Source organism: Hypanus sabinus, chromosome 14 (genome assembly GCF_030144855.1).
Source record: "Hypanus sabinus isolate sHypSab1 chromosome 14, sHypSab1.hap1, whole genome shotgun sequence".
NCBI classification, from domain to species: domain Eukaryota; kingdom Metazoa; phylum Chordata; class Chondrichthyes; order Myliobatiformes; family Dasyatidae; genus Hypanus; species Hypanus sabinus.
Genome location: NC_082719.1, coordinates 41,915,121 through 41,927,745, shown reverse-complemented (window position 1 = coordinate 41,927,745; position 12,625 = coordinate 41,915,121). Strand labels below are relative to the sequence as shown.

The window sequence follows — 12,625 nt, the reverse complement described above, 5'->3', positions numbered from 1 at the left end:
CTCTGTGTATTTGCAAATATACAGTATGCTCAACTCTTCCACATTCTACTTTGTGTGAGAATCTTGTCCAGGAGTCACTTGTTTGGTATCATCATTTGAAATGTAATGATGCAGCTCTATAAAAGCTCCAGTTAGGCCACACTTGGAGTACTGTGTCCAGTTCTGGTCGCCTCACTATAGGAAGGATGTGGAAGCATTGGAAAGGGTACAGAGGAGATTTACCAGGATGCTGCCTGGTTTAGAGAGTATGGATTATGATCAGAGATTAAGGGAGCTAGGGCTTTACTCTTTGGAGAGAAGGAGGATGAGAGCAGACATGACTGAGGTGTACAAGATATTAAGAGGAATAGACAGAGTGGACAGCCGGCGCCTCTTCCCCAGGGCACCACTGCTCAGTACAAGAGGACATGGCTTTAAGGTAAGGGGAGGGAAGTTCAAGGGGGATATTAGAGGAAGGTTTTTCACTCAGAGTGGTTGGTGCGTGAAATGCACTGCCTGAGTCAGTGGTGGAGGCAGATACACTAGTGAAGTTTAAGAGACTACCAGACAGGGTTTGAGGGTCAGCACAACATTGTGGGCTGAAGGGCCTGTAATGTGCTGTACTATTCTATGTTCTATGTTCTATGAAACAATTTCAGATACGAAGTTTTGTTGAAGAGTCAATAACCAAAATGTCAACTATGTTTTTTTCTTCACAGATGACTGTCCTGGCTTACTGAGTATACCCTTCATATTCTATGTTTATTTCAGTAGAAGTGACAAACTGTGGAGCGTAAGTACTTCTATTGGTTGAATGCTTTTCTTAACTTCACTGTTGAGACTTACCAAATGTCGTCACTATTATGGTATGGAAAATGTGGAAACCAATTTAAGGAGAGAAGATTCCAAAAAAACAGCAAACTGATTAATCATCTACATTGTTCAGACTTAATAATGTTAATTGGGAGATCAATTCTGTGCAGAACTTAGTGTCGTGATCTAAAATGTCACATTGTTCTTTGCTTTAACATTGTATCTGAGAGAAAACCTCAAGCACTCGCTTAGCACAGAAGTGAGAGTTTAGATTTTCTGCCATGTTAGGAAGAAAGATGCTCTTTCTTCGTCTTGTATGGCAGAACACAGAACATAGAACAGGAACAGGTCTCCAGTCCATGATGTGCTAAACTAATGAAACTAGTAATTAAATAACTAAATAAACTAAACACTTCTGCCTACACAATGCCCTTATCCTTCCATTTGCTGCACATCCTGTCTGAGGGCCCTTTAGATGTTTCTGTTGTAATCATCTTCACATCCACCATGACAGTACAATCCAAACACTCACCACTTCCTGTGTAAAAAAAAAACCTGCCCCATGCAACACACACAAACTGCTAGAGGAACTCAGCAGGCCAGGCAGCATCTATGGAAAATGTACAGACAGCATTTCTGGCCGAGACCTTTCACATCTCCTTTGGGTGTACTCACTCTCACCTGCTCTCTTGTATTAGACATTTCAATCCTGTGGAAAAAGATACTGCCTGTCTACTGTTTCTATGCTCCTCATAATCTTATAAACCTCTATCAGGTCTCCACTCAGCCTTTGCTGCTCTGGTGCTGACAACCCTAATTTGTCCAATATTCCCGCATATCTCATGCCCGCTAATTCAGGCGGTCATCCTGGTAAAGCACCTAGTCACCAGAGTACTCCCCTTTTTAATAGAAGCCCGACACCTGCCATGATATTTCAGATCTAGTCTAGATTACAGCAGTGCCTAAAAGATGTATTAAAGGCAAATTTCTTTGGCATTTCAGTTGACCAGGGTCGGGTGCCTATAATTGATGATTTCAAGTTGGTCATCTTTATAGTCTAGCAGTATTTGATGTCATATAGAAAAGTACAGCACAAAAATATGCCCTTTTGTCCACCTATTCCATGCTGAAACATTTAAACTACCTATGTCCCTCGATCAGCACTGGGACCATAGACCTCCATATCCACCATCCAGGTATCTATCCAAACTGCTCTTAAACATTGAAATCGAGCTCACAAGAACCACTTGTGCTGACAGCTCATTCCGCACTCTCACGACCTTCTGAGTGAAGTTTCCCCTTATGTTCCCCTTAAACTATTCACTTTTCACACTTAACACATGACCTCTGGTTGTCGATCTACCCAACCTTAACTGAAAAAAGCCTGCTTGCACTTACCCTACTACCCCTCATAATTGTGTATACCTCTATCAAATCCCTTCTCAATGTTCTATGTTCCAAGGAATAAAGTCCAAACTTTCTCAATCTTTCCTTATCACTTAGGAATTCCTGACTTAGCAACATCCTTATAAATTTTCTCTGTACTCTTTCAACCTTTTTTTAACATCTTTCCTGTAGATAGGTGGCACACAACACTCCTAATCAGGCCTCACCAATGTCTTATACACCTTCAACATAACATCCCATCTCCTGTACTCAATACTTTGATTTATGAAGGCCAATATGCCAAAAGCTTTCTTTATGACCCTATCTATCTGTGACAAAACTTTCAATAAATTATGGACCTGGATTCCCAGTTCCCTTTGTTCTCTCACACTCCTCAATGCCCTCCTGTTCACTGTGTAAAACCTACCAAAGTACAACACCTTGCACTTGTTTGCATTATATTCCATCTAACATTTTTCCAGCTGGTTTAGATCCATTTGCAACTTATGATAGCCTTCCTTGCTGTGAAATACACTCCCAATCTTGGTGTCATCTGCAAATTTACTGATCTAGTTAACCACATTATCATTCAGATTGTTGATATAGATGAAACACACCAATGGACCCTACACCGATGCATGTGGTGCTCCACACGTTACAGGCTTCCAGTCGGAGAGATCACCATCTCCTACCACTCTCTGGCTTCTCCCACAAAGCCACTGTCTAATCCAATTTACTAGCTCATCTTGAATGCCAAGTGACTGAACCATCTTGACCAACCGCCTATGCAGTCAAAAGTCTTGCTAAAGTCCATGTAGACAACATTCACTTCCTTGCCTTCATCCACTTTTCTGGTAACTTCTTCAAAAAACTCTATAAGATTGATTAGATACGACCAACCATGCTACAAAGCCATGCTGACTATGCTTAATCAGTCTATGTCGATCCAAGTACCTACAGTATATATCTGGTACCTTAGAATGCCTTCCAATAACTTTCCCAGTACTGATGAAAGGCTCGCCAGTGTATAATTTCCTGATTCATTTTTAGAGTCATTTTTAAATACCAGAACAGCATTAGCTACTCTCTAATCCTCTGGTCCCTCATCCGCCACTAAGAATGATTTAAATATCTCTACTAGGGCCCCAGCAATTTCTACACTAGCCTCCCATAGGGTCCAACGTCCTTGCCACCCCTGGGGATTTATCCAAACTAATTTTCCTCCTCCTCTGTAACCTGTACAGGGTTCATGAAGTTGATGCCACTTTGTCTCACTTCTATAGACTCTGTATCCATCTTCTGAGTAAATGCAAATGCAAAAAACTTCATTTAAGATTTCCTACATTTCTTTGGGCTCCACACATGGATTACTACTCTGATCTTCCAGAGGACTAATTCTGTCCCTTGCAATCCTTTTGCTCTTAACATACCTGTAGAATCCCTTAGGATTCTCCCTCACCTTGTCTGCTAGAGCAACTTCATGCCTTCTTTTAGTCCCCCTGACGCCATTCTTCAGTAATATCTTGCCTTTCTTATAGTCATTTGTTCCTGCTTGTCTACACCTGCTATGCACCTCCTTTCTTTTTCTTTTAACCAGGGCCTCAATATCCTTTGAAAATCAAGTTCCCTACACCTGTTATTTTTGCTTTTATTCTGACAGGCACTTACAAGCTTTGTCCTCTCAAAATTTCACTTTTGAAGATCTCCCACTTACCAAGTACACCTTTGCTAGAGAACAGACTGTCCCAATCCACACTTGCCAGATCCTTTCTGATACCATCAAAATGGGCCTTTCTGCAATTTAAAATCCCAACCCATAGACCAGACTTATCCTTTGGCATATTTACTTCGAATCTGAGGCTTAGCCTAGAAAAGCTCCTGACTGTGTGGAAAACATCATGTGTGGTCCCAGTACCCAAGAAGGGCCAACCACAAGTCTTGAATGACTATCATCCAGTGACCCTAACTTTACATATCATGAAGATCCCAGAGAGGCTGGTTCTGGCTCACCTCCAACCCCTGGTCAGATCAGCCCTTGATCCCCGCCCCCCACAACCCCTGCAGTTTCCCTACCAGGAGCACATTGCAGTTGGCAGATCTGGCATCTACCTGCTGGACAGAGCCTACTCCCATTTGGATAAGCAGGGCAGCACTGTGAGGAACATGTTTTTTGATTTCTCAAGTGTCTTCAATACCATACAGCCTTCTTTGCTGGGGGAGAAGCTCCATTCAATACAAGTTAGCACTTCCATTGTATCCTGGATAATGGGACTACTCCACTGGCAGACCACAGTTTGTGCAGCTTGATCATCTGATGCAAAATGTTCCCCTACACAAATTTCTGTCACCTGCCCTGTTTTATTCCCTAATAGCAGATCAAGTAACAAACACTCTCTCATTGGAAGCTTTCCTGAACACATTTGACAAACTCTATCCTATCTAGTTATTTTACAGCATGCAGTCCCATTTAATACATGGAAATTTTAAATCACCTACTCTAACAACTTCATGTTTCTTGCAACAGCCTGCAATCTCTCTACAAGTTTGTCCCTCTAATTTCCTTAGACTGTTGGGGTTGTCTGTAAAATGGCCCCATTAATGTGATCACACATTTTCTGATTGCTGAGTTTCACCCATAATGCTTCACTAGACAAGTTATCCAGTCTGTCCTGACTGAACACTGCCATGACATTTTCCCTGTCTAGTAACCCCACCCTTCTCCTTTAATCTCTCCCGCTCTGTCACATCTAAAACAAAGGAATCCCAGTATACTGAGTTTCCAGTCCTGTCTCTCCTGCAACCAAGTCTCTCTACTGGCTACCATATCAGAATTCCAGGTGTTGATCCATGACCTGAGCTCTTCTGCCTTTCCGATGCTACTTCTTGCATTGAAACATTCGCAGCTCGAGGCACTAATCACACCATGCTCAACCTTTTGATTCCTGGCTTTGTCAGGGGTCTTAACAACATCTCTCCCATAACTGTTCTGGCATATTGGTTCCCATCCCTCTACAACTCTGGTTTGAACACTACCGTGCAGCACTAGGAAACCTTCCTGCTAGGGTATTAGTCCCCTTCCACCCCACGTATAATCCATCTCTCTGTACAGGTCCCACCTTCCCTGCAAGGGAGCCCAATGATCCAATAATCTTCCGTCCTGCTTTCTACACCAACTCCTTTGCCAAGTGTTAAACTGTATATATACTTCTGGCCTCACTAGCATGTGGCTCAGGTAGCAATCCTGAGATCACAGCCTTGGAGGTTCTGCTCTTTTTCTTAGCACCTAACTCCCTGAACTCACTTTGCAGAACCTTGTCACTCTTCCTACCTATGTCCTTTGGCTGTTCACCCTTCCACTTAAGAATGCTTAGGACTTGGTCTGAGATGTTCCAGACTCTGGCACACAGTGGGCAGCATGCCATCCAGAAACCTTATTCTCGTCCACAGAACCTCCTTTCTGTTCCCTAACTAATGAATCCGCTATCATTACAGCATGCCTCTTCTCCCCTCCTGCCCTTCTGAGTCACGGAGCCAGACCGACCACTGTGACTTTCCTCTGCTAAGTTATTCCGCGCCCCCTCCACCCCACAAAAGTATCTAAAGTGATATACCTGTTGTTGCGGGGGATAGTAGCAGGGGTACTCTGCACTGGCTGTTTAACCCCTTTCCCCTTTTCAACTGTCACCCAGTTTCTTGTGTTCTGTACCTGGATGTAATTACTGCTCTATATGTCCTATCTATAGCCCCCCTCAGCCTCTCGCATGATCTGGCGTTCATCTAGTTCCATCTCCTGAATGCAGAGTGTTAGAACTGCAGTTGGATGCACTTCTTGCAGATATAGTTGTCAGGGACACTGGGGATTTCCCTGCCTTCCACATCTTTCAAGAGGAGCATCCCACTATCCTGCCTGGCATCTCTACTGGTCTAACTGAGCAAGTATAAAGAAGGAAGAACAATAAACTGTTGGGGGGGGGGTGGGCTCTACCTACATTACTTGGACATTTGTAAGACATACAATATACATAAGCATGGAAGTGATGTTACGCACATTATTTCTGAATTTATGCCCTTAACAGTTGTGAGCAGATGGAGGTTCAGGGCATCCATGGCATCCAGAAGCTCTTAACTGTGAATATTTTTCTCCTAAATCTGAGAGAAAATTAAACTTCATGCTGATATGTACTGGAAGATAGACAAGCCAAATGATATGTGAGCAACTTTAACATTCCCAAATATTTTCATTAGCATGACAGTGCCAAAAGAAATGAAACTGAACTGAAATGAATGATGCTTACTCTCTTTGGGACCAGCCTCTGCAGTCTTCAGCTTTCACAAGTTCAGTCACCTCATTTTTATCATGTGATTTGTTTATTTGTTTATCAGTGACTCCACCAGTTCCTGATGTGGTTTGGAGATCAATGTCTTTGTTCTCATCTTGATTACCAGCTGAGTCAAATTTTAATTTTCTCTCAGTGTCCTTCATTTCAGTGCTACAGTCCATCTGTTTTATTATTCTGTACTGATCCTTTATTTCATCTGATGTCTGAATTTTAGGCTGACTCATTGCTCTCTCTTGCCCAGCAGAGCAAACTTCGGACATCTGCAAACATTCTCCCATGGTTACTGCATCAGCTTCTTTTCCTGTACCTTCACCTTTGAGGAAGTGAATATTGCTACTGGTAGAGTCTTGTCGACTGCTTCTCATTTCTAGTGACAGGCTTTGCTGTTTTTTCACACAGTATGACTGATTATCTCTGGAATCACAAAATGACATTTGAAAGCTTTCTTTCTCCTCTCTACTTTGGTCTTCTGAATTTTCACTGTGCTTATAATGTTCTGCATTGGTTAGTCCCACACTTCGATCTGAAGCATACTGTGTCGACGTGTCCTCTTGTGCTTGGTAGTAGATTTCATGCAGACTGATTTCTATGTTTTCCAAAGTTATCATTACATGGTTTAGAAAACGGCTAGTCTTACCCAGGTAATTCAAAAGAGCAGTGTTTACTGTAAAGAAATTATGGTAAAACAGAAATCATTCAGAAAATTTATTTATGATTTTTATATTACAAGATTTGGCCCATGAATTTCTGATTGGCTGCTCCAACTCTTAGCCCTCCACCAGCGCTTTGCAGGTTCAGAAATTCCAGGTTGTATTTCCCTCTAAGACCATGGAAAATCAATTTTCCATGATAACCCAATTTCATTCTCACCAACAGCAACTTAGCTTCACTCTCGCTTCATCATTTCTTTCTCTATCATTTGCAAGTACAATTTCATCTGAGTCACCTGCCAGGTGATCAGTTCCATGAGGTTATACCCAGGTCATGAAAAGTATTGAAATAAAAGAAAAAAAATCTGCAAATGATGGAAATCTGAAATAAAAATGGAAAAAAAGAGTCGATGTTTCAGGCCAAGACTCTCCGTGAGGACTAGAAAGAAGGCAGAATAAAAAGGTGTGGGGAGGGAAAAGAGTACAGGCTAGCAGAGAGCAGTGGAGATCACAGAGGGAACCGTGACAGAGGGTCTCACTGATCTCCTGTCAAGAAGATTTAAACTTCTTCAGGTTAAGCATACTTCCAGTGGAGCAATAACTCATAAACACTGAGTTATTATTCTTTATTACTTGCTGTGAGTCACAGGAGAGAGCAATGTTCTCTTGTGTGACACTTTAGCAGAATGATGATATCTGGTTGATCTTAATTCATTTGCGCTTTGGTTGTAGATTATGTAAGACCAGTTGTGAGTCAGCCATGGTGAGGAGGTGAACTTCATCATCTAAACTGGATGTTATCAGAATGTTTACGGGGAAGTTGCCAAGGCTACATTGAATATATAAGACTGAAGCAAGTACCTGCTTTCTTTACAGTCTGTAGATTAGAGATAGTAAAGTTAAATGGGAATTTCTTGGAAACTTCAGCATTCTTTTTACAAACTAATAAAAGAAGTATTTGCATGACTGAATAATGCCAAAACATTCAGAGCTCCAAACTCACTCAAGGGTTTGTGGTTTGTTTCCAAGATACCATTCATATTTTTTTCATTCACACTTATTTATATTTACTTTTTCATGTTTACACTTTTTCATGTCCTCCCATTTCCTTTCATAAATCAGGACTTGAATTATCTGTCTACAGATTTAGGTGCTGCACACAAAGACTACTTGAAGTAGCAGAAGAAGATTTGCTGGCAATATTTTCTATTAAAAAATAATTCTTACTGAATCCTGCACGACTATTAACCATAAGTTCAAAATAAGTGCCTTCACCCAGAGTAGCAGGAACTATTTGTAGGGTTTTATTCAGTACAATGGGAGTGGCAAAGGTAGAGCATCCACATGGACCTGTGGAGTTGATTGACCAATTCATGTGTTGCAGTTGATTCTACTTATGCAATTGCTGACAGTCTCAAAGTTCTGGTTTCCTGCTGCCCATTCGAGAAGACTGAGCAATTAGAGTGGTCTTCCCACCGGGCTGACGCTGCTCTGAAAGAGGATGGTGAGCAGGAGAGAAAAGGAGTGCTAGACTTTCACTACATGGCAGGAGGCTGTGGCAGAAAGAAGACACAGCAACGCCGGGTCTGGTGGAAGGAAGAGCTTCAAGGAATTTCCTCAGCAAACTCAGTTAATGAAAAGACCATATCTGGTCAAGATTTTAACTTAAAAAAAACTTACAAGAAATTACTTAAACTCTGGCTTTCAGATTGAAGTGGCTAGATACTGCTGAAATTAAGATGACAAAGCTGGAGATTCAGAGGAGATGAGTTACCCCAGTTACTCATGGCCAGAGGTGGTCTCAATTACACATGGCTATTGTACTTTATGAAAGTAAATCCTGGGCACTGAGGTGATAATCAATCAGGGTTTATGGCCATTATCCTGTACCCATCACAAGCTAGCGCTAATAATGGTTGGGTTCTTCTTTTAATGAAATTGATGCAGAAAGAAGATAAAGGGGCAATCCTATAAAGCTGACAAGGCAAACATTTGGAATTCTTTGCTCTAGAAGACGGCGTAGGTCAAAGAATTATTTGAAGAGGAGATGGATACATTTTTTAAACATCAGGGCTATGAGGAACTGGCTCAGGAGAACAGATAAGTTTCCATGGCTGAATAGCCATTAAAGTGAATAACAGGAGGATTGATGACCCAAGTGGCTGACAATTAATTCTTCTGAATTACTTAGCGGTTTAATTAAATGATTATTTATGGTTTTTGGTTCTGGCTTATGCTATAGGGTCAAAACAAACTGGAGGATCACTTGAAGTTAATGAACTGAGTATATAGAAATAAGAGGATGATCAAGTTGCTTATACTCTTGTATGATTTAGTCCCACCAACTAAAGTTAAATTTCTACCCTCCCTTCCTCTCAGTGAGTACTTTCATGTCCTCAAAAATCACCATAAAGCCATGATGCTGTAATATTTCCAGAAAATAATATTCAATCAGCATTTGGATCATCTGAGTAAATCTTTTCTGCAGAGATGGGGATTACCACAATTCCCTGTAACAGTGCCATCAATGTTCTCGACTAGTACAAGATAACTTCATAAACACAAAGGATTCTGAGGATGCTGGAAATCCAGCAGAGTAACACATACAAAATGCTGGAGGAACTCAGCAGGTCAGGCAGCATCGATGCAGAGGAATAAACAGTTAATGTCTTCTTGCCAAAACCCTTCTTCGGGACTGGAAAGAAAGGGAGAAGTAAACCCTGGGACTGGCTTCTTCCCCTTTCCTTTTGAGTCCTGATGAAGGGTCTTGGCCTGAAACATCAACTGCTTATTCTTTGGTTCCTGAAGTGCTGAGTTCCTCCAGCACTTTGTGTGTGTCACAAAATAACTTCTCTGTCTTTTAGATAAGTACAAGGTTACAACATTGCTGTGTAAGGTGATATGTAAGGTATTTGTAAAGCAAGGATGAAATGTTATTTAAAAACCAATTGTTGTTTTAAAAAGCTCGATTTCATTGTTTTGTTCTTACCTCCGTGGCTAGTATTTGCATGGTACTCTTCGCACAGAGTGGTTACTGTGTCTGTTGCTATTTGTAGCACTTCTTTTACACTTTTGAACTGTCCCAGGAGCTCAGCACTGATTTGTTTGCTCAGGAGCAACACTGCATGAAGATGTCGCTGGACACCCACTTCACCCCTCTTCGAATGCTTCCACTTCTCCTGAAGTAAAGACTTGAGGAGATGATTCCTTTGCTGAACCAATTCAATGGTATTGGAAGTATTGTCTGATTGGCATATGTTTTCAAATGTTGCTGCCTCCATGCTTCTTTGTTTCTTGTGATTGAGTACCTGAGAATCAGTGGGCACAACCCAAATCAAGACTTCATGAACAAATGTAGTAATTATAATGTTGGTTGTTGGTAGTGCTGCCTAATATTTGCTGGCTGAATTGCTTCCTGATAGACCTCCTCCTTGCTGTGCCTGTTGACTTCCTGCTGCTGAATGTTACCATGGGAACTGGAAGGTGTGACACTTTGAGTTTAGGCTTTTGTTTGATGTTGGAACATCAGGGATCTGAAAGTCAAAAGAAGTGAACAACGAATTTAACAGAGCATGAAGTTAACATTGTTAATATAATACTGCAGAATTCAAAATTGTAACTTCAGGTTCATCAGACCAAAATGAGCTCGGTACATGGAACCCAGGTCATAAGAAGCTACATAACAGAGATCAGAACTCTTTCCGAATGAAACAGTCCTGGACGTATTCATGTCTAAGAAGTGGGATAGTGGGATAGCCAATCACTGCAGATGACACAGGTGAAGGCAGAAGGAAAATATATAGCAACTTGGATTGGGAGGGGTAGGAAAGGGATCAGAGAGTCTGTTTTAAGTCAGCATTCAGGAAATGGTCAATGTCAGTGCCTTGGATCCAAAGATGGGAGTGAGGAAGCAGAATGTGTCTATTCAATCAGGCTGGGGAAAGGCTACTGGCTGAGGTCAAAGTATTGGGAAAGGAATCAGAATATGTATCTTGTATCAAGGTCTGGGAAAAGGGATCAGAGCCTATGCTTTGGGGGCAACTTGGGGAAAATAGTTCAAGGTAAGAGCAATGGGGTAGGGTAGGGACAATGATCAGAGATGTGGATAAGGTAATGGGGCTGGGAAAGAAGTAGTTTATTATCTAGGTATACAACTCTGAAATTCAATTCTCTGGATAACCATGAAATCAAGGAAGAAAAGAAAGGTAGCATGATCATCAAACCCAAATCCCACATCCCTGCAAAAAAAAAAGACTCAACGAAAATGGAACAGGCACATCAACCCCTAAATCCTTCCTTTCACACAAAAAGCAAGCTGAACAGATCAGGCATATCGACCCCCCAAATCACTCCTCCTGCGCAAAATAAAAAGAAGGTCAAGTGATAAAACAGAATACAAAATCTATAGGTCTGAAAAAAAGAGTCTATACTCCAAGTCCAGATCCAAAATGCAGAAAAAACCTGGGCAACACTCTCCGAGTGTAGTGGCAGGCTCTCCCCTCTCTGGCGCAGAGCAACTGATGAAAAGGCAAGCCTAGTCAGCGCTCATACTCTGCACCCACGATGATGCTTCAGACTCCCTCATCACTTTAATCAGTGAACAATGGAAGTTTTAATCAGTGAAGCGGAGCCAAACATCAGCTTGTGCCCCATCCTGCAGCCTACGTGTCGCCTCTGCTTCCTGGAATCCTCTCAGATACTGCAGAGTGCTGGAATACCCAAACAATCTCCAAACCTAAGCACTCACCTTAATGTTTCAATTGCCCTCATCATCTTGATTGGTGAACAATGCAAACTATAATTGGTGAAATGGGGTCAAACTTCAGCTTGGACACCATCCTGCAGCCTTCTCACCACAAGGTTTACTCACGATATCTTTGCCTCCCTGAATCCTCTTGGAACCTGCAACGTGCCGAAGCAGCCAAACAGCAAAACACAGACTCCAACAGTTCCAGAGTCACAATTAAGACGAGAAACAAAAGTAAAAGACATAAAAGAAGTGAAAAAAAATGGTATTATGATCTACACAGATGTCAACCAAAAGAACATTGTGTGCAGGCATCACCTTGACCGGAAAATTAACTTTTAACAAGCCAACTAGTAAAACCTTAGGACCATAAGGTATAGGAGCAGAATTAGGCCATTCAGCCCATCAACTCCACTCTGCATTCCATCATGGCTGATCCTGGATCCCACTCAACCCCATACACCTGCCTTTTCGCTATATCCTTTGATGCCCTGACCGATCAGGAAACTATTAATTTCCACCTTATATATATGTACAGACTTGGCCTCCACCACAGTATGTGGCAGAGCATTCCACAGATTCACTAATCTCCGGCTAAAAACATTCCTCCTCATCTCTATTCTAAATGGTCACCCCTCAATTTTGAAGCTGTGCCCTCTAGATCTGCATACCCCCACCAAACAAAACATCTTCTCCATATCCACCCTCTC

At 41.7% G+C, this 12,625-nt stretch overlaps 1 protein-coding gene across 1 annotated transcript in view; it reads right to left on the bottom strand.

Moving 5' to 3' along the window:
• The window catches only part of dthd1 (death domain containing 1), a 31,718-nt gene extending 21,269 nt beyond the window's left edge, over nt 1-10,449 (bottom strand). The window contains exons 1-2 of the mRNA XM_059988628.1: nt 10,158-10,449; nt 6,474-7,182 (exon numbers count right to left, since the gene is read on the bottom strand). Of these exons, the coding sequence (XP_059844611.1) occupies nt 6,474-7,182; nt 10,158-10,449 (1,001 nt within the window). The remainder of the gene's footprint in view (nt 1-6,473; nt 7,183-10,157) is intronic.
• Between the last annotated feature and the right edge of the window lie 2,176 nt (nt 10,450-12,625).